At 34.7% G+C, this 26,303-nt stretch overlaps 1 protein-coding gene across 1 annotated transcript in view; it reads left to right on the plus strand.

Moving 5' to 3' along the window:
- COL11A1 (collagen type XI alpha 1 chain) overlaps positions 1–26,303 on the plus strand; it is a 225,048-nt gene that overhangs the window by 128,128 nt on the left and 70,617 nt on the right. The window contains exons 32-41 of the mRNA XM_055584945.1: positions 425–478; positions 608–652; positions 793–846; positions 962–1,006; positions 4,164–4,217; positions 10,363–10,416; positions 15,918–15,971; positions 18,635–18,742; positions 19,144–19,233; positions 19,496–19,549. Of these exons, the coding sequence (XP_055440920.1) occupies positions 425–478; positions 608–652; positions 793–846; positions 962–1,006; positions 4,164–4,217; positions 10,363–10,416; positions 15,918–15,971; positions 18,635–18,742; positions 19,144–19,233; positions 19,496–19,549 (612 nt within the window). The remainder of the gene's footprint in view (positions 1–424; positions 479–607; positions 653–792; positions 847–961; positions 1,007–4,163; positions 4,218–10,362; positions 10,417–15,917; positions 15,972–18,634; positions 18,743–19,143; positions 19,234–19,495; positions 19,550–26,303) is intronic.

Here is a 26,303-nt window from a genome sequence, read left to right on the forward strand (position 1 = left end):
TTAATTCAGAAAAACATTTTATAAAACTCCTATTTTACTATTTGATTATTCATGCTTGTGAAAAACAAAATTTTTCTTCAGAGTTGAAGCAAATATGTAGAATTATAAGTCAAAATTTATTTTATATGAAATGTCCTTTAATTGCTATTTTTTGGTATGAGAAATGATATATTTGATTAATTAATTTCCTTAAAGCTGAAAACTAAGATGTGTTATCAATTCATGTTTTCAATGCTTCCAGGATTTCAGGTGTCACTGTAAGTTCATTTTTCAGTACATGAATAAAGGTTGTATGGTGTCTTAAAGTTATATTTTTGATTTGAATGCTACCCACTTGTGAGAACCACTGTATTTTAAAAGACTTTCAGCTTGTTGCTAAAATGTTAATTAATATACTCATTGTTTACTATTTTTATTTTTGTAGGGTTCCACTGGATTTCCTGGGTTTCCAGGTGCCAATGGAGAGAAAGGTGCCCGGGTATGATATACAAGTATACTGTTCTGGACTAATATAAGTGTTCTTCCATGGGAACCTCTCTGTCAGACCCAGACTCGCAATTCATTGTGATATACTGTATCCTGAGGCTGTTTGTACTGTTGTTGACAGGGCGTAGCTGGCAAACCAGGTCCTCGGGGTCAGCGTGGTCCAACGGTAAGGGATTTGATTTAAAATGGTGATTTTGATTTTGGATTTAACTTTCCAAAGTAATTTGCTTCAAAAAAGAAAACTGATCCTGTGCCGTTTTGATCTAATTGGAGCTAGATCAATTTCATCTTTGCTCTTACATGCAGGGACCTCGAGGTTCAAGAGGAGCAAGAGGTCCCACTGGGAAACCAGGTCCAAAGGTACTGTCAGAACTTGTTCCATTTGGGCTTGTCTGTAGGTTCCTCTTCCAGAGGACAGCTGTTACCGGAAGGAGTCAAAACTGATTTTTTTCTGTTTTTGTGTTTTTTTTCCCAGGGCACTTCAGGTGGTGATGGCCCTCCTGGCCCTCCTGGTGAAAGAGTAAGTATAATAATTACATCATATAAATGTTTATATTTCACAAGTGTTTAAATTTCTGGGAAAAGACATGTGTTTGCAAATCCACAAAACGTCAGAGTTTAAAAGTTCCCATTCTTTAATATGCGTTGCGTGCTAAGTTGTGTTGGTCATGTCTGACTCTTTGCGACCCTATGGACTGTAGCCCACCAGGCTCCTCTGTCCATGGGATTCTTCAGGCAAGAATACTGGGGTGGATTGCCATGTCTTTTTCCAGGAGATTTTCTTGATCCAGGGATCGTGTCTCATGAGTCTCCTGCATTGGCAACTAGGTTCTTTACTATTAGCATCACGTGGGAAGCCCATTCTTTAATTTACTTCCTTAAAAAAATCTTCATCATTTATGTGCTACTAATTTTGTTATAGAAGTGAGAGAAATTATATGTGTAACTGGCCTATGTTATTAACTCTTAAACTCAAGCCAAAATCTTGTTTTTCTTTTAAATATGTGCTGCTAAGTCGCTTCAGTCGTGTCTGACTCTGTGCGACCCCATAGACGGCAGCCCATCAGGCTCCCCTGTCCCTGGGATTCTCCAGGCAAGAACACTGGAGTGGGTTGCCATTTCCTTCTCCAACGCATGAAAGTGAAAAGTGAAAGTGAAAGTGAAGTCGTGTCCGACTTAGCGACACCACGGACTGCAGCCTACCTGTATATAACACCTATACCTTCTCCTCCCCTGCTCTTGCTTTCCATACTGATACTTTGTTCTGGAGCTGGCAGTAGCATTATGCTGGTAACATGCAAGCTTCCAGTAGCCATTAAGTCACAAGCAATAAACATTCAAATCAAGATAAAGCATCTATTCCAGTAAATAGGAAAACTATTTAGTAAATTGATTTTTCAATTGATATAAAATAAAGCTAAATATACATAAGTAAGCACACCCTTTGTTTGTTTGGCAAACTATAGCATTTTTGTAGCCAGATTTTAAAAGCTATCCTCTTGAAAGAATTTAAAATATTCTACATTACTATCAACAAAATTAGGCTAATGACTTAATATTCTATAATTTTAATTATACATTTTATATTATAAAATTGATATTATAAAATATAAAATTGATATTATATATTTATAAAATTATACATTTTATATTATTGAAATTTATAATAGGTATTTCACAAAAAGTAAAACAGAAATACCCTCTGATGTATAACTTAAAACTGAGAATAGGTCATTTTTAAAAAAATAAACTTTCTATTTGTGACAGAAATGTCATTGTATAAGACCCAAGAATAAACATTAAATTACAGTTGTTTCAGGGCTTTGGGTCAAGTTTAATTAAGTTTCTATTAAATATTTCTTACTGTTGATGAGCTATTTCCAAATTAAGTTCATCCTGTACATTTTGACTTCATAAACGATATACACATTTTAAATATTTTATATCAGTCATCTTAATTGGAATATACAGTTAAATTAATTAAAATGGCTGAATCATTAACTGGAATAGAACCAGTAGAACCATTTAACAAACTGTAGCATAACTAGGAGTTTTGTCTTTAAAGCACAAACTATTCTATTTACATATTTTATTATACATTCCAAAACCTCAATATCAGCTATAAATCTTCATGATTTTATTTTGGAACACAACAGTGTAACCCAAGAACATGATCACTTGTGACTGTGAAGAAATTTTGAGAATGAGAAAAGTATATTTTGAGGATCAAAGTAAAGTGAGTGTTAGTCGCTCTGTCGTATCTGACTCTGCGACCCCATGGACTGTAGCCTGTCATGCTCCTCTGTCTGTGGGATTCTCCAGGCAAGAATACTGGAGTGGGTTGCCATTCCCTTCTCCAGGGTATTTTCCCAACCAAGGGATTGAACCTGGGTCTCCCACATTGCAGGCAGATTCTTTACCATCTGAGCTGCCAGGGAAGCTCAAAGGTTGATTTTAAAAAACAAAAATTTTTCAAGTGTGCTCGAAACCATTTTCAAGAAACATTTATACTTGTTTTAAATATACAAAATGTATTTCTTGCATTCTGTGTAGTTTATCAGACATTTTCTCTATAATATAGCATTTTCTCAAAGAATTTTAAGTATCATGAACTATTTGCTATGTCTTAGGCACACAGTCGAAGAACAATAAAAGTAATATCACAGAAATGTTCTCTTCTGTATATATGACTTGGGAAGTTCAAGGAGAGAGTTTTGTAGTACCATTGAATTAGAAATGAAAAATATCTATATTTGCCCATTTTAATGACCTTCTTTAACAATATATTTATGTATGTATATATATATAGCATTATATGTACAAACAATATATATTATATATGTATATATAATATATATTTATATGCACTCATTAGGATATTCTACAAATTAAATATGATCCCTCATACTCATGATTTGCAGAGCATGAATACCTACTATTAAGGACTTAGTTAATATAGTTTTTACTTAGGTCTAAAATGAGAACTTTTAGCAAAAATAAAACAGAATAAAAACAAAAAATGAACGCACTGAAATAAATTGAATTTTGCATAAATAATGGATAATTTGTGGCATAAGTATTTCTTTTTCAATATTTGGGACATAGTATTTTCATCTTATCTACAAAAGAAGCTTATACATAAATAAAATGAGATAGCAATATCCTCAAAAACAAATACATTTTAAATATAGAGATTAGTTAAAGGTGTCCTCTATGGTCTTTTTGAGATAGTCACTTATTTTTTTCTTTTAATTTTGTATGACTGTAGTGTCAAATTATGTATCGAGTCAATTTTAAAAATAATTTGGGGGAGTTTATTGAATTGAAATATTTCCATTTATAGATGTTTTTAGCTAATATTGAAAATAGATTATCTACAAGGTTTCCTGATACACCCATGTTCTATTTACTTTTAATATGAATTCTAAATATTTTCAGTGTTCTTAAGCTAAGACCACTTATGTGATGTGCAGTTTTGAGTACTGAATTTTGTGGAAAATCATCCATTTTGCTTATACATTAGCATAGATTATCTCATTGTATTGCCCATAGTTCTGCCATTATGGTAAATAAGCTGTAGTCTGTATTGTTCTTTATCTGTAGAAATAAACTTCAGAGTGTAAAGATGTTCCTTTTAAAGCATATGCTTAGATTACCCTACCGCTTTTTCTTTTCAGGGTCCTCAAGGACCTCAAGGTCCAGTTGGATTCCCTGGACCAAAAGGCCCTCCTGTAAGTGTCATCGTTTTTCTTTCTCTTTCTTCACTTGATAGTGTTTTCAAATTTTGCAAGTCACAGCTTATATGTGAAATATATTTGGATACGAATATTGATACAAATTTCCATAAAAACAAAGTGCATGTGTGCATGCCAAGTCGCTTCAGTTGTGTCCAACTCTTTGCCACCCTATAGACTGCAGCCTGCCAGGCTCCTCTGTTCATGGAATTCTTCAGGCAAAAATATTGGAGTGGGTTATCATGCTCTCCTCCAGGAGATCTTCCCAACCCAAGGGTCGAACCTGTAGTTCCTGGCCTCCTGCATACAGGAGGATCCTTTACCACTGAGCCACCAGGGAAGCCCATAAGACAAATTGGTGATTAATGCCAGAGTTTGTACTTTGAGCTTATGAAGTTTATCAAACATTTCTGAATATAATTTAGATATATCTGATTAAACATCCCTTCAAAGTATATCAAAACTAGAACAACATGAACATTATTCTCTCAACTACTCTTCTACTGCAATGAGTATTATTGATGGCATTAAAAATCATTACTGAATCTTAAATATTTGGTGTATTAATTTCTTTTATCTTTTATCATCCAATGCATCCTTCTTCAAAATCATCCTCCAATGTTCTGATATTACTTATATCACATTAAGATCTATTATTTGTATTTACTATTTTTGCCTTTATAATGTATTTTTTAAGAAAATATAATGATAACCCTTCTTGAATCATTCCCTTTTTTATAAAATTTATTTAGAGCCACAGTCTTTAGACTATCCTAGTCAAATATTTTCACAAAGTTAATTGAAATTTTTTCTTTTTACACAGATATTTATGGGAATATAGGACATGCCACATGCTCAGTTGCTTTTTTCTCTCCTTTTTCGGCAACCTATTCAATTTATTTATAAGAGCTAGTATCAAGTTACTGCCTTAGTCCATTCTGGCTGCTATAACAAAGAAAACATAGACTGTTGAGTGTATAAATGATAGACTCTATTTCTTAGAGTTCTGAAGGCTGTAAGTCAGAGATCAGAGTCCCAGAATGATGAGGTGAGGACCCTTTTTCAGGTAGCAGACTTTTCATTTTCTGTTCCCTGGAGCCACTTTTATAAGTCAACCATTCCATTCTTGAGGGTTCCATGAAGATAACATAAGCACCACCCAAAGGTACCACCTGTTAATACCATCACATTTGAGCGTTATGCTTTCAACATATGAATTTCAAAGGGACACAGCCTTTCAAACCATAGCACCCACCTATCAAAGGAAATTGTTCTCACAGGGTGGCCCCCATGGGCCACCAACAAGATCAGGAGCACTTTATTAGAAATGCAGTGTCCTGTTTCCACCTTACCCCTTTAATTGGAACTCAAGGAGAGGGGCCCAGTCTGTGTCTTAATGAGCTCTCTGGGTAGTTCTGATACATGCTAATGTTTGTGAACCACTGTTCTAGTCCAGAGTAGACAATGCTATTCAAACTTTAATGTACACATAAATCATGTTGGTATGTTGTTAAAAATGTAGGTTTTGATTCAGTATGTCTGGGATAGGTCTTGAGACTTGATATTACTGGCAAATGTCCAGATGATGCCAATGCCAATGGTCAATGGGCCTTACTTTCAATAGTGAATTCAAAAGTAGTTTGAGATTAAGACCAATATATTTGAATATGAATATGACCTACTCTGTAGGAAACTGAGTACAGTTAAAATTTTCAGTCAATGATTTGAGAACAAAATTTTTTCAATGCAATAATACAAATAACTAATTCCTTGTAAATAATTACTGACGGTTTTACTCACATCCTGGATGTTTTCATTTAGAGACATACTGATACAGATTTTTGGCTGCATGTTTTAAACTGATTTTGAACTGAATCTTTTTTACAAACTACTACAACATGCACCTTGTATGAGGAAGTTATATAAGACGTTTTGGATGCTAACATTTAAAAAATTTTCTAATTTCTAATAATTATGTATCTAATATAAATAATTATAGTTTACCAAATATAGTTCAATAACAATCTTGCATAAAAAAACACTACTAAATTAAGTTGTTTAAAACCTAAATAAATGTTACAAATGAGTACATTCTACTTTTAAACATGTTGAAAATCATTTTTAAATAAATAAAATGTTCTCCAGTACTTTTATTGAGTTTGAATAACTCCCTCTTTCCTTGATTATTTTCAAATGTGACTTTAGCTCACATATTTGAAAATGGGTTATTTATGGTAAAATATTGATTTAAGTTTTAAATATTATTTTTATCACTAAGAATCTTGATATTACTGCACACATATAAAAAAGGCTATTATCTATATTATAATGTTATAAAAGGATTAACACAAATACCTATTATTAAACAAAGGATAATTAGATACTACCTGCATGTAATGCTGTTTACTATTTCAGTTTTGTTCTAAATGTAATATTAAATGATGAAAAGCTGCATATATAGAGAAATGAAAATACTGTTGCAAAATTGTGCACATAAGATCCATTCATAAGTAGTTTTAAGCCATGCTCATAGATTATTGTTTAGCAACATAAATTCCAGTGGTATGTATAACTTCAACATTATCATGCCATTTATATTTGAACAAACTTTTAAGAAGTATCTCTCATGTAGTATAATTTTATTGTCACAGAATGCCATTTTTCCTCAGATTTTTTTCAGTCCATTCCCTCATGTATCTTTCAAGTTTTGAGTCATTGATCATGCATGCATTTTGCCTCTTAAGTATTAGAAGTGTAATAAATGCCTACACTTGAGAAGCATGCAGTCTGGTAGAGAGACATGACACTGTTAAGGAACATTGCTTTCACTGCTAAACAAAATGATTTTTATACTCTATTTCTCTGACAAATGAAACATTCGAGTGTGAAATAAAGTACCTATCATTTGTTCTGGTATGCAGTTTTATAATATATAGGAAAGAACTGTCTTCATTTCTTTGATATTTAGAAGGAAGTATTCAGGTAGAAGGATTGAACCAAGCTCCTCTTCCTTCAAATTAACTGATTCATTTTCATTATAATTAGGAAATGTATATATATTATATATGTATGTATAAATAAATGAAATATATATATTTTATATATATATACTCACACAGATACATATGGGGTACTTGGAATATTCATGTTTAGAGTCTATTTATCTCAAGCCAATGTCAGCATATAGTTACCACATTTAAGAAAAAGTTAACTCTGGTGATTAATAAGATTTATAACATGACTACTATAAGATACCTTCTATTTATAGAGAAATCAAGACAGTGCTAATGAGAAGTGAAAAAATTCTTAACATTTATTCTAAGTATCTTTACACAGATTACTTTGCTATATACATACAACCCCACTTAGATCAATTTGTTGTCACTGACATTCTCCAATGACATCAAATGTCTATCTATTTTGATCAATAATATTATCATTTTTAAATTAATGCCATGAAATTATTTGGCCACTATATTTATTTTATTGGATAGTAGTTCGGAGTCAATAAAACTATTTAGGATTTATCACTTAATATTAGGAATGCATACTTAAATCAAGAAAAATGATGATATGAATTTTTTATATAGTCTATTAAACACTGCTCCCATAGAATATCTAGGAAAGCCATTAAAAATCATGTTACATTCATCTCAGATTATGTTATTGAGATCTAAGTTTATTTTAAAGCATTGTAATATTTTGCAATAAAAGTATTATCTATACTTTTCACACCAGCAAATATAATGAGATATTTAACTTTTTTATTTACAAATGTTAAACAAGTGTAAATAGCCTATGTGTGTTTGCATGCTCAATCATGTCCAACTCTTTGTGACCCTATGGACTGTAGCCCGCCAGGCTCCTGTGTCCATGGGATTCTCCAGGAGAAAATACTGGAGTGGCTCTTCTGGACCTTGGGATTGAACTCCTGTCCCCTGTGTCTCCTGCCTTGCATGTGGATTCTTTACCTCTGAGTCACCCGGGAAGCCCTATAAATAGCTTATACTGATTGCAAAACTCATCATTTGAGATGCATTTTAGCAGGGTGGAACAAAGTGTCTGATTCATGTTTATTATCCTTTAGCAGTCACCCTGTAATTTTATTTAAAAGTTTTACTACTAATCCCAGTTGATGGCACATCTATTCCCATATGTATCAAAATAGTAGGATTTGTTTTTATTTACTATTTTGAAATACTGAACCTAAACAAGATCCAGTAACAATTACTTATTTATGTGTTTCACCTCCCAACTGAGAACTGTATCTCATATTATGATTACCTAGTGCCCAACACATAAGTATGTAATATATGTTTTTGAAAGAAAGAATGGGTCTGTGATGCCCAAGAATAGCTGGGGGACTTGGTTAAAAACATTTCAGTTTTGGTCTTTGGGAAAGATCTTTGGGGAAGAATCACTGAGATGGTCCTGGAAAATACGAGCAAATCACTGAGCAAGCAATGTTCTTGCGAAATATCAGAGGGGCTTTAATTAGAGCTGGTAATTTAAATAGTGTGTCAATAAAGAGGAGATCAGGGAGAGAGCTGGTACTAGTCACCATCAGGAAGCCTTTTCCCAAGATGTTACAACCAACTTAGAAAAAGTCTTATTCCAGTGGAAGAAAGCTGTCTGTGAAAATGATATTATTTGGAAATACTTTTTTTCAAACTTCATATACAAAGAATTGATACTTGAAAATAAGTTTACGTAAATAGTGTATTTTTAATACCTGAATAGGATTATTCAAATAATTAAACTGCGAGAGGTATGCCTGTTATCGTTAAACATGTTGTCATTGAAGTGATCATTTCCTTCAATTACCCAGACATTCTCATCTAAGAATCTCTCTGTCTATGCCTATTATACATACTTTGAAATTTGAACTTGATGCTTAATGGTTTCTGTGTAGGATGAGTCATCCACAATGCATTCTAAAGAAGCCATCTATATCTACTAAGTATCTAAACAACCCTCTCAGGATTTTTACCTTAAATTCTTAGTGGATGAGCCTCATTTATTTTTTCAGTCATGACAAAGACAGCATTACTTACCTAAAGTGATAGCACAGTGGACGTGCTCTCCAGTGTTTAAGAGACGTTATGCTTCCAAGAGGGTATTTAAGAAAAGCTACGGGGAAAAATTGGGCCTGGTAACTTCTAAAATTGAGTGGCACCCCTTGTTTTCTTTACCTGAAGCAACTGAGAAGTAAAATGCTGTTGTTTGTAAGTTTTTATTTCGTTCACATTCTTGTCAGTTAGAAGCTCAGACCACCACTAGAGGACAGCATCTGTCTCTATTATCCAAGTCTTGATGCACAGGAAATTAAATTAAAAATATTCACCAAATAACAACAAAAATAAGGGAAAATATTCATTTGTCAAGTACTGAAGAACCATTATTTTTGCAAAAATAAAATACAAATATGTGGATATGCTCTTTAAAAATATAGTTGCTAATGAAATAATTTAAATGTAAAATACTCAGATTACAGTTTTATAATATTGTGTTGGTCTGAGTTATAGCTATCTGGTGGTTTATTCACTCAGTCATATCCAACTTGTTGAAACCCCATGGACTCTAGCCTGCCAGGCTCCTCTCTCCATAGGATTTCTCAGGCAAGAATACTGGAATGGGTAATAATTTCTTTCTCTAGTGGATCTTCCTGACCCAGGGATCAAACTTAGTCTCCTGCACTGCAGGCAGACTTTGCTGTCTGAACCACTAGAGAAGCTCATAGAATTATACTAAAGAGATATATACGCATAGTACCTGCTTGTGCTCAGTCCCTTCCATCGTGTCTGACATTTGTGACCCTGTGGACTCTAGCCTGCCAGGTTCCTCTGTCCATGGGATTCTCTGGGCGAGAATATTGGAGTGGGTTGCCATGCCCTCCTCCATGGTATCTTCTCAGCTTAGGAACTGAACCCACTTATCCTGCATCTTCTGCATCACAGGTGTATTCCTTACCACTGAGACTCTGGGGAAGCCCCTTTACATATACTACCATATATAAAATCAATAGAACATCAAAATAGCATATCTAATGAAGATATAAGAAAATTGTCTAACATTATATTTAGATTCTAAAATGATTCAAGAAATACTTGTGACATTTGATGTTGAATATTTGTGATTTCAGGGACCACCTGGAAAAGATGGCCTGCCAGGACATCCTGGGCAACGTGGAGAGACTGTAAGTGATCCCACTCTTCTGATTAACATTTTCTATCTCTGGCATCTCATCATTTCACAGAAAGATACTTTATTATTAACAAGTCAAATATCAGGTTAAGGACAATACCAAAATTAAATCCATTTAATCTTTTTAAAATATATATAAAATACATACTGCTGCTGCTGCTGCTAAGTCGATTCAGTCGTGTCTGACTCTGTGCGACCCCATGGATGGCAGCCCACCAGGCTCCCCCGTCCCTGGGATTCTCCAGGCAAGAACACTGGAGTGGGTTGCCAGTTCCTTCTCCAATGCATGACAGTGAATAGTGAAAGGGAAGTCACTCAGTCGTGTTGCAGCCTACCAGGCTCCTCCATCCGTGGGATTCTCCAGGCAAGAGTCCTGGAGTGGGGTTTCATTGCCTTCTCCTAAAATCCATACAGAGACCCATTTTGTGGCTAAATACCTAAATGAATATGATTATTTGGGGACATGCATATTACTTGATTTTCCTTATTTTCAATAAGAGCATTTTGGGTATTTGCTGATGGAAAAGATGTCATTATTATTTGGATCCCTCCATAAGGTTGTCATCCTTGATCCTTTCACTGAAGTCTTTGCTTACAGATATATTTACAAGTCTTTCACCCTTCTAGTCTATAAAGGAGACACATTACAATAAACCATTCAGATAATAGATTCTTGTATCCAAAATTAAGGGATGAAATATTTACTGAAGTTGGAACCATAAATCTGTAATTTGCCTAGAACTATGTCAAATAAACCCTCTCCTATGAGGTAATAAAATGGAAAAAAAATGTAGCTTAATTATGAGGAATATAACATTAAACAGATTGTCTGAACAACTTATGTAAGAGTGATTGGGGCAGAGGGAAAACTGGCATCTCAACTATGGTTTAAGAATCCTGATGGTTTTGTGTATTTATTCTGCCACTGTTACAAAACCTTGTATCTGGCTCTTTTGAGTGAGTGAAGTCGCTCAGTCATGTCCGACTCTTTGCGACCCCGTGGACTGTAGCCCCCCAGGCTCCTCCGTCCATGGGATTCTCCAGACAAGAATACTGGAGTGGGTTGCCATTCCCTTCTCCAATCTGGCTCTTTTAGTGGGATGGTAATCTAATCAGAAATCATCATGGAGGATTAGTATCTTTCCTTGATTTCAATTCTTGGCTCTTAACATTGATTAATTTTATCCAGATTTCTTAAAGAAACCACAAGACAGACTGCCTTTGACTACGTGTCTCAAAATTATCCTAGGGTATTCTGCCAGCATCAGTACATATTAGGAGTTCAATTGAAGTACAGAATAACAGATCTGAAAACACAATGCTTTTCTGCATAGGAAAAACACTGTGGAAGCAGCAGCCAATTCTTGTTTTGCTCACCAAATGACAATTCTTCCTGTAACGACTTCTTAGTTTTAGTCAGATTTAGTAAACCTCAAAGTCTTGGATTACACAGCAAAATCAAGAATGATTTAGTGAGGCCAAAGAGTATAATTGTTTGGGGGTCCTCTTGGGAATGACATTTGCATGGTGAACAAGAAATGAGCTCTCTAAAGGATAATACACACTCAAATTTGCAAATGCATTCTCATTCAAATATTGCAGTCATTTCTAAGTCATGGTGTAGCTTCTTAGGAATAACTTTAGAATATTTCAAAAATGTCTTTTGAGGAAGGGGTACCTAGAGAATTATTATTATAAAACCCCTTTGTCTTCAGTTTAATCAAGAGCTTCTGCTTCTATAGAGAACAACAATATTATTGTTGTTGTTCAGTCGCTCAGTCATGTTCGACTCTTTGTGACCCCATGGACTGCAGCACACCAGGCTTCCCTGCCCTTCACCATCCCCCAGAGCTTGCTCACTCATCACCACTGAGTTGGTGATACTAATGTCTAAAGTTAAACAAAGTGGAAAACTAACATGTTAACTAATGATTCTAAGATAGGTATTCTCACCTCGTAGTTTCTTATAAATAAAGGCTAGAATTATTTCTGGAAAATTATATTTCTGTTTTCAAATTCACTTAAAGAACAACAATGAGTCATGTTTATACTCAGGAACCTTTCTTGCTCACCTTGTTCTGTACTGACTTTGATTCATAAGATTGTCTTGTACAAGAGTCAGAATCTAAGGCAGCTATATTTTGATATATATGTGTTTCCTTATTTTAAAGAAGTTATTTTGTTATATTTGAGACTTGTCCTCATTCAGAAATCCTTAAACTGAAAGTTCATTCTGACATCTTACAGTTTAAAGCTTTTTAGGAGTAATTAGAGTCCAAAATCACTGCAAATGGTGACTGCAGCCATGAAATTAAAAGATGCTTACTCTTTGGAAGGAAAGTTGTGACCAACCTAGACAGCATATTAGAAAGCAGAGATATCACTTTGCCAACAAAGGTCCCTCTAGTCAAGGCTATGGTTTTTTCAGTAGTCATGTATGGATGAGAGAGTTGGACTATAAAAAAAGCTGAGAGCCAAAGAATTGACGCTTTGGAACTGTGGTGTTGGAGATGACTCTTGACAATCCCTTGGACTGCAAGGAGATCCAACCAGTCCATCCTAAGGGACATCAGTCCTGAGTGTTCATGGGAAGGACTGATGTTGAAGCTGAAACTCCAGTATTTTGGCCACCTGATGTGAAGAGCTGACTCATTTGAAAAGACCCTGATGTTGGGAAAGATTGAAGGCAGGAGGAGAAGGGGATGACAGAGGATGAGATGGTTGGATGGCATCACCGACTCAATGGACATGAGTTTGGGTAAACTCCAGGAGTTGGTGATGGACAGAGAGGCCTGGTGTGCTGTAGTCCATGGGGTCACAAAGAGTCGGACATGATTGAGAGACTGAACTGAGAGACCGTTTTATTATACTGAAACAACCCACATTTTTCTTAGAAATGCAGAGCCAAATTGTGTGTTGATCATACAGGTGATCAGAATAGAAGTTATGTTTTTAATAGCCATGTATCGAATTCACTTCTGTTCTTAAGAATTTTGAAAAACATAATTTAACATACTAAAATAAATGGCTAGTCTTAGTATATGGCAATATTAAATAATCACACTTCATTTTGATCTATAAAAGCTTTTTTGTACGTATTTTATATGTAAGATCTTTACTGTCAAATTTACTAGATACTTGCAAAACTCTGAATATTTTGAATGAGCTGGCATATGGTCAGAGCTGTTTTCCAGCTCCTTACAAATCTGTCTGTCACTCAGATGAGCTAGCACACTCTTAGGGTGTATGAGTACAAGTCTGGGTAACACATTTTTTTCACAGAATTTCCTCAGTGAAAGCATGAGAGGGCATTGAAAATGTCAAGTAGGCACTTACTGAGAGAGTTTTAAGACTCAGCAGAGACTAGAGGGTGAGAAATAGTTTGTTGCAGAGGAGTTGATCAGAATCACAGATATTAATAGGGATTGTTTTCATGGAAATTATTGAGACCATCTAAGGAGTAGGTAGGATGTGGGACTAAATGATGTAAACAAATGGTAAAAATAACTGCTAAGAGCTGTTAGCTCTCAGTGGAAAAGTAAAACATAAAATAATATGTATATAATATAACTATATATATGTGCTTACCTATGTGGGTACTAATTTCCAAACCATTAAGTTCCCAAAAAGTTAAAATTAAGCAATAAAGCTATTATTTTGTTTATAAAATGCTAAATAAATTATATAATGCATTTCCCTTGAATTTATTAATTTTGTTATTGTGATTGATAAGTAAAGTGGAAACCTGAGGGTTTTAAGAATTAATGTGTTTTAAAAATAGGATAAATTTGTTTTTTTTCTTTCCCTGGAACATCAATTAAATAATTACAAATAGAAATGTTTTTCTTTTACTGCTTTTAAGTTTCATTTTTATAAATAATGGAATAATAATCATCAGGAAGGTCATGATAAAAGTGTGGAGCCAGTTTCTGTCCCTTGCTTTCTAACTTTCTTATTTCCAATCTCATGTTATAGTGAATAAAACTTTTGCAAATATTATTTGCTTTAATTCAGTTCTTTGGCACATTTTTCTCTCAGCATTTTGAATCTTTCTCCAACTGTTAAGTGTAAATTAACTCACATGAGAAGGAAATTTGCTATTCATAATACAGTCATGCAGAAAATAACCCAGGAGTCTAGAGAAATAGTCTAGAGGAATATACCAGAATATATGCCAAAGGCCTTATTTAGTGAGTACATAAGCTCACATGTGCTGGATTTTATTCTAATGACTACAATATATGTAAGATACATTTGTAAGTATATTCTTTTGGGTTTTAAGAAAGAAAACTGATAAAATATTGAAATGGTGACAAATCATGTAAAATATTCTTTTTTAATTTAATTTTATTTTTTAAACTTTACAATATTGTATTGGTTCTGCCATACATCAAAATGAATCCACCACAGGTATACACGTGTTCCCCATCCTGAACCCTCCTCCCTCCTCCCTCCCCGTACCATCCCTTTGGGTCATCCCAGTGCACCAGCCCCAAGCATCCAGTATTGTGCATCGAACCTGGACTGGCGACTCGTTTCATATATGATACTATACATATTTCAATGCCATTCTCCCAAATCATCCCACCCTCGCCCTCTCCCACAGAGTCCAAAAGACTGTTCTATACATCTGTGTCTCTTTTGCTGTCTCGTATACAGGGTTATTGTTACCATCTTTCTAAATTCCATATATATGTGTTAGTATACTGTATTGGTGTTTTTCTTTCTGGCTTACTTCACTCTGTATGATAGGCTCCAGTTTCATCCACCTCATTAGAACTGATTCAAATGTATTCTTTTTAATGCCTGAGTAATACTCCGTTGTGTATATGTACCACAGCTTTCTTATCCATTCCTCTGCTGATGGACATCTAGGTTGCTTCCATGTCCTGGCTATTATAATCTTTTTATAAATTTATTTTTATATCTTATTTTACGAGATTGTTGGAACGGAGGAAAGAGAAATGTATTGATATCACAGACTGTAGATTTATCTCTGCATGAAGAACCAGTGGACTGTTACAAATAGTGTCTAAGTCATCACTTATTTCATCCATAAATGTTTCTAGATTAAAATTTCTGTGTTGTCTGACACAGGGAAAGAGGGCTAAGAGCACAGTTTTGCTCCAGCTTCATCACATTTTTTTATTTTCTTTTTTAAGCTTATTGAAGATAATCATAGAACTACAGTATAAAATAGTGAAGACAATAACTTTTAAATGTAAAGAGAACTGTAATGTAATAATTTATAGGCATTTAGAAACAAGTGCTTGTGTGCACGCTTAGTCACTCAGTTGTGTCCAACTTTTTGAAACCCTATCAACTGTAGGATATTTGCAACAGGCTCCTCTGTCCATGGGATTTATGAGGCAAGAAATTTTTAGCCAAAAGATGGCTTCCTTTTAGAGTGAATTATTCAACTATCTCAGAGAATTATAATTTATGTTTTGTGTCCTGGATAGCTTTTATAGTTTTTTTGTTTTTTCTCCTTAGGGATTTCAAGGCAAGACCGGCCCTCCTGGGCCAGGGGGTGTTGTTGGACCACAGGTACGTTCCACTACTTATTTCCTAACAAGATTTATTTTTCTGTTTATATTTTAACTTTTGCTAAGTTGTATGAAATTTATTTTATTTTGAGAATTTTAGTATTAATATATTTTTATATTTTAAATGGTATTTAAATATATGCAATTTGCCTACATCAAATGAACTTCGGAAAACCATTAGTTAGCGAAAGCAAGTTTTCAGTTGCCTGAATGAATAAAAGAGAAAAATAAAATAAATAATGAAAATAAGTCAGAAAGTTCACAATGAAGGTGACACAAAAGCCTGATCATGACATCATTTGCTAAAAACATAAAGATACTTTTCAAATAGATTGACCATTATCTTTTTTCAGAGATATCAGATTCTGAAATGACTTCAGTTTTCTGAGTATAAATTAAATTTACGTGTGTAATATATTAGAAATATAAATCTTCTAACATAATTCTTCTAAAATGTTAAAATTTGTATTATATTACATCTTTCTTAAAATTTCTGTTTTCTTAACAATGATTTCCATCAGTGGTAAAATATGAGTGTGTAATCTTTGAGTGTATACTGATAGAAGTAATGGCAAAGACAAGTAGCTCTTTCAAGAGAGGCGGCAGAGAGAATATCAAAATTTAAGGTAGTACCCTGAGTTATAGTATTAAATACTTGTAGACAATAATTTGTGAGGATAGAAAACAATGTTTTTATTCTGGCATAACATATTGAATGGACAAGACACATTTAGTGTACTCAGCTGGAATTTTACCCCTGCTACTAACAAATTATAGTAAAAGAGCCAGAGCAGTAAAGTGTCTTAATTACTTAATTGCTTTAAAGAGTCTTTTCTCAGCCTATAATTAGTTCTTAATACTTTGATAACTCAAACACACACACACACACACACACACACAAAACACAGAAACAAAATATGTATCTTCTTTCTAGGAATATGTGTGATAGAAGCAAAAATGAAGAATTCTTGGATTGGCTGATCCTTTTAATTTCATAGGTCAATCTTGAACCAAAGAAATTTCTGTTTGCTACTTTATCAAGGAAAAAACAGTGTGAATGATACTCTTTTTGCATACTTCTCAGAGTGTATATGTTGAGCCTTTCTTTTAATTAATTGCCTATCAATTTTAAAAAAGCCTCTAAAATACTTTTGTTTTTCTTTATTCCAAACAACTTCAAAACAATTTTCTGTGATAATTTAACTAAACGAATGATTCCTATTACGTCACTTATGAACAGAAGTAGAATTAGGGCCCCAACTAGAATGTAAACAACTTGGGGTTTAACTGAAATTTTCAGATCCTCGCATTTTTGAAAGTTTATCTCTGCCTAATGCAAACATCTGGTTTCTGAAAACTGTGTCCTTTCTTGTCCTCTTACTTTAAGGCATAAAAATAGCAGATGTGTTATGATCATGCATCTTCATTGGATTATTTTTCTTCATTGGTCCTTTAAGAAAATTCAATAGCCTATTTCAGATTTAATCATATTTTCATGTTAGGACATAGGAAGTGATTTAATAGGAGCAATATTGATTGCAATACTTGATATCCACTCCTTTTTTTGTACATTCATGTAAATCACTCCTCATTTTCGTCTTGGTGATAGCCATTACATTGAAATTCTGATTGATGTTTAAGGAAAACTTCCTTTGGGGAGAAATGCTTGCACATTAATGATAAATTGGGGGCTTTCAGCAATACATAATTAAAAGAATTTAAATCTAGATAGGTACACCCAAATTTGGGGTAGATGTGTTGTTTTTTTTTCCTAATCCAAGACCAAAAGGTACGAATCTGTTGCAGTTTTAGAAAAATAAGAGAGAATGATAGCCTATAAGCAATTTAAGTAACACACTGGACTGTTTAACAACATTAGCATCTGGAAAATTTCCCTTTATATCCTTAACTTTATTCTAAGCAGAGATGGAGAGTGACTGGTGACCATTCTCTATTTACACTTGCAAGGTCATTAAAGTCTAGCACCACAGAATGGCGCGACTCAGGGGACACATAAATGACCTGACATTTTTCACTTTGGCATTTGCAGCAGTTTAAGGCAGTGGGCTATTTGTTATAGTCTTTGGCCTGAAGGAATTGCCAACTGAAATCCATGGTTTTCAGGATCCCCCTGAAACATTCTCTAGACTATCAAATCAATGTAGATTTACAATTGGAAGGTCTCCAATCATGGAAATTCTAAGGAGAACCACTTTGGTTGTTTCGGTTCCAGGGAACTTGAGCTTATTATCAAGCAGTGATTCACTGACTAGCTACCAGTGTGGTATTAATAATGCCTCTTTTACTTTTAAATTTATTTGACATCTTATATAAAAAGAGGGAAGGAGATGAAATTATAATGATAAAATGGTTTTTAACAATATTTAGACTGGCTTCACTCTGAAAAAATCTGGTATTAAACAAAGAAAACAGCTCTTTAAATTTCTCTATATATTCCCTTTACGCACTCAGATTTTAATCCAGATTATACATAATCTTTCAGACTTCTATTTTACTTTCAATGCTTTATATGCAATTTTGTAGGACACCATGAAAATAATTTAAAATGATATACCTTTGTGAAAGGGAGTAATATTTGTTATCTTTGCCAAAAAAAAAAAAAACAACAACAACAATCTGATGAAGTTTGTTTATCTGCTTTAGGGACCAACTGGTGAGACTGGTCCAATAGGTGAACGTGGACATCCTGGCCCTCCTGGCCCTCCTGGGGAGCAAGGTCTTCCTGGTGCTGCAGGAAAAGAAGGTGCAAAGGTACATACACCATGCTGTTGGAATTTTCTTGGCTGAAATCACCCATTTACTTTTTACTATAGTTTCTTATTACTTGTCTATAGATTCTCTAAATATTGGTGTAGTATTTAAATGAATGTCAGAAAGATATCTTAGTAAAATATTCAGTTTATTGTACTTCAAGTCATGACCGAACAAAAATATGAGAACATTTAGCTTCATTGACCATAAAACCACCCATTCATGTACACTCAGCTGTAGATAGTGGTTAGTTCGTTTTAATGTATGTGACATTCCACACACTACTCTCATCATTAAATGGTATTCAAACTTTACTCACACTAGGTTAGAGGTAATTACGGTTTTGTTTTTGGGAGCATGTAAGTTTACTTCCTATGATGGATGTATATTATATTCCTTAGGGTGACCCAGGTCCTCAAGGTGTCTCAGGGAAAGATGGACCAGCAGGACTACGTGGTTTCCCAGGTGAAAGAGGGCTTCCTGGAGCTCAGGTATAATTAACATATTAATGAAACATGCAAATAAGATTGCTTTTTAGAAGCATTCTTTTGGTCTCAACTAAATAAAGATTCATGAGTAATTAAAGGGAAATATGTGAGCATATGCACTGGTTGTGGTAAAACATAGAGCAATAGATTAATGTATTTGTGTCTGGAATCACTTCCTAACATTCTCATTATTTCAGTCATACATCACCTCTTATTTATATTCAATTCATATCAATTCATTTTCTTTGCTTTTCACTTTTCCCAGGGTGCCCCTGGACTGAAAGGAGGAGAAGGTCCCCAGGGCCCACCAGGTCCAGTTGTAAGTATGATTATAAAATAGCCATGCAATCCATAGTTGCAAATTACAGCACTTCTTTGATTACTCTCATGCTGTGATCCCACAGTGTGTGGAAGAGAAAATAAACATATGTCAATCAAATCAGTCAATGCCTGGTCTCTACTAATTGCATGCTCTCATGAGTGCAGAAACAGAAGTGCTTAGATGATTGAAAATATTTATTTTACCACTGCTGTCAGGAGGTGAAAGGAGCTATCTTGCCTCTTGAAATACCTGAGAAAATATATCATAATTTGTCTGATTCTGAGTATTTGAATTTTATTAATGTTTATTTTTAAAAAAACATAAATATGAAAGGTATGTATCCACTTTATTTGTTATCTCGATTGCTTTAGTCATTGTAACCTTATGAAATAATTGGCAAATTTGTAAATATTGGATTTTTATTTTCTTAGGATATGTATCAATCTTCCAGAAAGCATTAAATACAGCCTTTATTTTTTTCCATAAGTTTACCTTCATTCTTATCTGTGAAGTTACCAACAATAGCCAAGCTATCATTTTTAGTGGTTTCTTCTTATTCTCCGTTTTATTTCACCAATCTAAAAGGCTGAAAGTTGCCTAAACTCTCAGCTCCACCTCCAAAATATTTATTTAATTTGTCCCCCTTTCTTCGTTTCCACTACCATCACCTTTGTTCAGACTCTTTCCTTTCTCACCTTGCTTAATAGTGTCTTAACCTACCTCCTGACTCCATTTTTAGTCTCTTCAGTTGGCTTTGCCCACTGATTCTAGAATTATAGGTTAATGTCAGTTGCTTAGTCATGTTCGACTCTTTGCCACCCCATGTACCATACATAACCCACCAGGCTCCTCTGTCCATGGAATACTCTAGGCAAGAGCCTACAGGCTCCTTTGTCCATGGAATTCTCCAGGCAAGAATACTGAAGTGGGTACCCATTCCCTTCTTCAGGGGATCTTCCCAACCCAAGGATTGAACCCGGACTTCCTGCATTGAAAGCAGGTTCTTTACTGTCTGAGCCACCAGGGAATACAGAGTGCCATTTTTCTGCTTATACATATCTCATGGTCCCACACTGTCTTTGGAAACCAAACCCCTCATTATGACCAAGAAGTTTGTTCAAAATTTGATCGCTGTCACTATCTTCTATTTTATTTTCCTGAAAGCCTACATTCTAATTCTACCCTATTTAACGCATTGAACTTCTTGTTTATCATACTAACACAATTTTTACATTTTGCTGAGAATATACTTTTCTTCTTCCAAGAAACCCCATTTTTCCTATCTCTATTTGAAAAAAAAAATCCTACTCATCTATAGAGATCAAGTTTAAACATTAAATCTCCATAAGGTCATCTTTGGACAGTTTGCCTCCATTTCATATATTAGTGAAATCTCTTCACCCTTTGTTCTCTTTGTTATGATTTATATTTTAGAAATTGCATTGGAATATGTTTGGTTATCTCTTTCATTAAGACTGTAAGTTCCTTGAATTAATTTGGTTCCATTCACAGCACAGTGTTGTCAATATAATCATTCCATATCTCCGTATTTAAATTTATCATACATCCTGATATTAGAGTTAAGTGTGTACAACATAAATAATACTAAGAAAATAACAATATAATCTTTGGCAGATTGATTAACATTATATTTAATCTGAGATCATACAAATGTCATAGTACAATGATTATGGTGGTATGGATATCTGATAAAGATTTTTTAAAAAGAAAAATAATATTTGATATTCATAAAAATATAGAACATTTTAAGATATCCTGATCAGTTAGTGGTGGTAGCACTAGTGGGAAAAATAGTTGAATAAGACAGAAGTGCTTAAATTTGAGCATAGATGTTTATATGCATGGCTCAGTTGTGTCTGACTCTTTGTGACCCTGTGAACCGTAGTCCACTGAGCGCCTCTGTACATGATATTATCCCAGCAAGAATACTGGAATGTGTTGCCATTTTCTCCTCCACAGTATCTTCCAGACGCAGGGATCAAACCCACATTTCGGTGACTCCTGCATTGGCAGGTGGATTCTTTATCACTAAACCAACTGAAAGCCACTTTGAGCATAGGTAGAGCCTTCAAAATTTTCAGTGCAATGCAATCTATTTACCCAGAACTTTAGATTCTAAAGTGAATTTTATTTTGTAATATGGATTCATTTTTTTTTTTTAAGATCAATGGTGATGCATCTGTGAAACCTGAATCATGAGTAGAGCATTTAAGTTGTTTTAAGTTATTTTTAGGACTCAAGCAAACAATGTTATCCCAGTTCTTTGGACAGTTGAAATTAATATATTTATGAGGTACATAATACGACCAGGAGATAGAGATATAATTTAACAGGATATAAATTGATTATCTGGTTACATCTGAAAGAACATAGTAAATATGATTTTTAAAAGATCTAATATTTATTCATTTAGCATCAAGAACTGTTTATTTGGCGATTCCTACATACTTCCTAGTGTACAATTAAGCTGCACAGAATATACACCTTTAAGAGACTTAAAACTAAATAAAACTATGAGTCAGCCAGTGATTAAATGCCTAATGATATACAAACAACAAATATTAATTATTCAAGGGCAGGGGAAGAGAAATCAGTAGAGTGTCAGGCAGGAAGTGGTCCTTGAATTTGACTTCACAGAGTATAGAAGATTACAAAACTATGTAAGATCAAGAGAATGATATCAGGAAAGGAATAAGGTGTTTAGGGAACATCTGGTCTTACCAAAGTGGGCATCTTAGACAAGGACTAAAGTGTGATGAATTATTTCTAGGATGCAGGTGCTCTGCTACATACTTTCATAATGTAATGCAAAAATATATGTCATATGATTACTGAAGCTCTAAAATGCCAAACCGAAATAATTTGAAGATCTGGAGTTTTTCGAGTAAGTGGATTATGAAAACTACAATAAAGTGTTTTGGAGTAAAAAAATTTAATAGAGTTTTAAGGGAAAAGTTGTCATTAGTGTATAATATATATATAACAAAGAGGAGAGAGACTTGTTGAGCATAAAATTTCAGTGATCAATGTCATGATAAAAGAGTGAACCAATATAAGGCAGTAGGAAGTCAGTGGCCCAGGATGAAAGTGAAAGTGAAAGTGAAGTCACTCAGTCCTGTCTGACTCTTTGCGACTCCGTGGACTGTAGCCCACCAGGCTCCTGTGTCCATGGGATTTCCCAGACAACAATACCGGAGTGGGTTGCCATTTCCTTCTCCAAGGGATCTTCCCGACCCAGAGATCGAACCTAGGTCTCCAGTATTGCAGGCAGACGCTTTAGTAGGATTTATTACTAAGACTGAATATGGGTAGTGAGGAAGATGAAAACAGAATGATGACTTCAAGCTTGTGTCCTTGTGGGAGTGACACTTTAGTGATGACTTGGTTAATTTCATCTGGTCAGGAACAACAAACACTAAACTCTCACATAAAAGCTCAAACCTCTTAGTAGCAACAAAAGATTTTAAAACGCTTTTATACTTTGCTGATAGAAATGCTCTACAAATGCTGACTGTGAGTTTGTTTATTTGGAATTAAAATCTATTCTTACAATAAAATAACATATCCAAGTCTATAGGCATCAACAAATTAAAAGTCTTCTTCAAAGTTGGAAAAGGAACCACTAAAAGGAAAGATATCCACATTGATTATGCTTTATGCTATTGTAATTTCTATAAAATGTTGTAAAGAGATCCATGATGAGGTTCCTACTCCATGAAATAAAAGTGAAGTGAAGGGACTTTCCTGGTGGCTCATATGGTAAAGAATCTGCTTGGCAATGCAGGAGATGTGGGCTCAGTCCCTCAGTTGGGAAGATCCCCTGGAGAAGGAAATGGCTACCTACTCGGGTATTCTACTCCTGCTGCTGCTACTGCTAAGTCGCTTCAGTCGTGTCCGACTCTGTGCGACCCCAGAGACGGCAGCCCACCAGGCTCCCCCGTCCCCGGGATTCTCCAGGCAAGAACACTGGAGTGGGTTGCCATTTCCTTCTCCAATGCATGAAAGTGGAAAGTGAAAATGAAGTCGCTCAGTTGTGTCCAACTCCTAGCGACCCCATGGACTGCAGCCTACCAGGCTGCTCTGTCCATGGGATTTGCCAGGCAAGAATACTGGAGTAGGTTGCCATTGCCTTCTCCATTCTACTCCTACTCCATAGCAAATGCTAAACAAGCCATAGTTTATTCCATTTAAATCAAGTACATGCATGTGAGGTTTGATTTTGAATTTTTTTATTTCAAATTACCAAGATTTAGACCAAAAATTTTTGATTCTCTAGATGAAAACTATAATTTATTCAGAAAATTTGTTCATGGTAATTCTTATTTTTTTTAGAAGATTTATGGTATCATCTTGCTTAGTTCAGTCACTCAGTCTTGTCTGACTCTTTGCTAACCCATGGATTGCAGCACGCCAGGCTTCCCTGTCCATCACCAACTCCCAGAGCTTACTCAAACTCATGTCCATTGAGTTAGTGATACTGACATCTCATCCTCTGTTATCCCGTTCACCTACTGCCTTCAATCTTTCCCAGCATCAGGGTCTTTTTCAATGAGTTAGTTCTTCGCAACAGGTAGCCAAAGTATTGGAGTTTCAGCTTCAGCATCAATCCTTCCAATGAATATTCAGGACTGATTTCCTTTAGGATGGACTGGTTGGATCTCCTCGCAGTCCAAGGGACTCCCAAGAGTCTTCTCCAACACCACAATTCCAAAGCATCAATTCTTCGGCTCTCAGCTTCCTTTCTAGTCCAACTTTTACATCCTTACATGACTACTGGAAACACCAGAGCTTTGACTAGATGGACCTTTGTTGGCAAAGTAAGGTCTCTGCTTTTTAATATGCTGTCTAGATTGGTCATAGCTTTTCTTCCAAGGAGTGAGTGTTTTTAATTTCATGGCTGCAGTCACCATCTACAGTAATTTTGGAACCCCCCAAAATAAAGTCTCCCACTGCTTCCATTGTTTCCCCATCTATTTGCCATGAACTGATGGGACTGAACGCCATGATCTTAGTTTTCTGAATGTTGAGTTTTAAGCCAACTTTTTCACTTTCCTCTTTCACCTTCATCAAGACGCTCTTTAGTTCTTCACTTTCTGCCATAAGGGTGGTGTCATCTGCATATCTGAGGTTATTGATATTTCTCCCCAACCTTGATTTCAGCTTATGCTTCATCCAGCCTGATATTTCGCATGATATACTCTGCATATAAGTTAAACAATCAGGGTGACAGTATACAGCCTTGACACACTCCTTTCCCAATTTGGAACCAGTCTGTTGTTCCATGTCCAGTTCTAACTAGACAAGACCTATTACACTGACCTCATAAACCATCCATGGATCGTAATCTACATTTAGGAAAAGCATAGTCTCTAAACTAGGTCTCTAGTATGAATTTTTAGATTACTAATATTGATAGTCCTACTTTTTGCCAATAAAAAGTTACTTGTTTATTTTTCTTACCTACATTTCTTTTTTTTTAACTTTTCCTATTTATATTATCTTTTAGTTATGTCTTCCTTGTAAGCTGCTGTAAATCTTTTCCTATGAAAAACTGTAATTAAATAATGAATATGCCATTCAATCTATTAAGCTGAAGTTTTACAGATTCATTAAATGGACATTTCCTGCATAGAGCTTATGGTTTACTGAAGAAGATGGGTGTGAAATAGATAAAACAACATAGTAAATAATGAGTAATCTATTAAAAGAACAAAGAAAAGAAGGTAAAAACAATGATTTTTCCCTAAAGGAATTATGTTAGAGTTCAAAATACAAATAAAAATCAGTTTTGTCTATGAAAAGCAAGTTTGTTTATGAGTTTGACTTAGTCTTGAAGTGTTCAATACTATTTTAGTCCTCTTAGCAAAAAATTGGTATTTCATCATCAAAGTTCTCTGAAGATCTAGCTACTAGGAGTGTATGCATATTGAGAAGCAGGTTTTAGTGCTCCTGCTCAAGACGGACAAAATTATCCCAATGGGATACTGTTCCTTTGGGCTTCTAAAGTCTGGCCTAAACCAAATGCTCTCTGTATGCATGATGATATACACAATAGCTGGTAATAGATGCCCGTCAAAGGAGGGCATGTTTTCTCCTCTCAAGGGGTTTACTGACTAAATGGATGTCTTGATGCACACAGAAGGCAGGAAGAAGCAAGAGGCTGAACAGCAAGAGAGGAAGGCAGCACAGCATTTTTCTCATATGTTAAACACAGACTGAGTAAACATTTTATATTTATGTTAACATACAGTATATACAAATAGATTATGCAAACAAGCTCTCAGATTGCATTTACCACTGATATATTTCATAAAACAAATTAAGGAAAATGTATTCCCTAAATAATCTCTCCCTCATATTTTTATTTCTCTGATAAGAAAAACCCCTCAAGGACTTTCCTGGCGGTCCAGTGAATAAGACTCTGATCTGCCAATGCTGGGGGCACAAGTTTGATCCCTGGTCAGGGAACTAAGATTCCATGTGCCACGTGGCATGGCCAGAAGATGAAAATAATAATAATTTTTTTTTAAAAAAACCCTCATTGCAAACATTTATTTCTCTAAAAATGAGGAGAATTTAAAAAATATATAATAGTGTGCTATTAAAAGCCCTTTATCCTTACAAGAACATTTCTCACTCTCACCCCTACCTCTTAGAAAAGTGGGAATTAATATGGAGAATGTGTATGAGAGGGGCCAGATACATAGCTGCTAGAAAGTAAATATCCAAG

This window comes from Bubalus kerabau, chromosome 6 (assembly GCF_029407905.1).
Source record: "Bubalus kerabau isolate K-KA32 ecotype Philippines breed swamp buffalo chromosome 6, PCC_UOA_SB_1v2, whole genome shotgun sequence".
Classification (NCBI taxonomy): domain Eukaryota; kingdom Metazoa; phylum Chordata; class Mammalia; order Artiodactyla; family Bovidae; genus Bubalus; species Bubalus kerabau.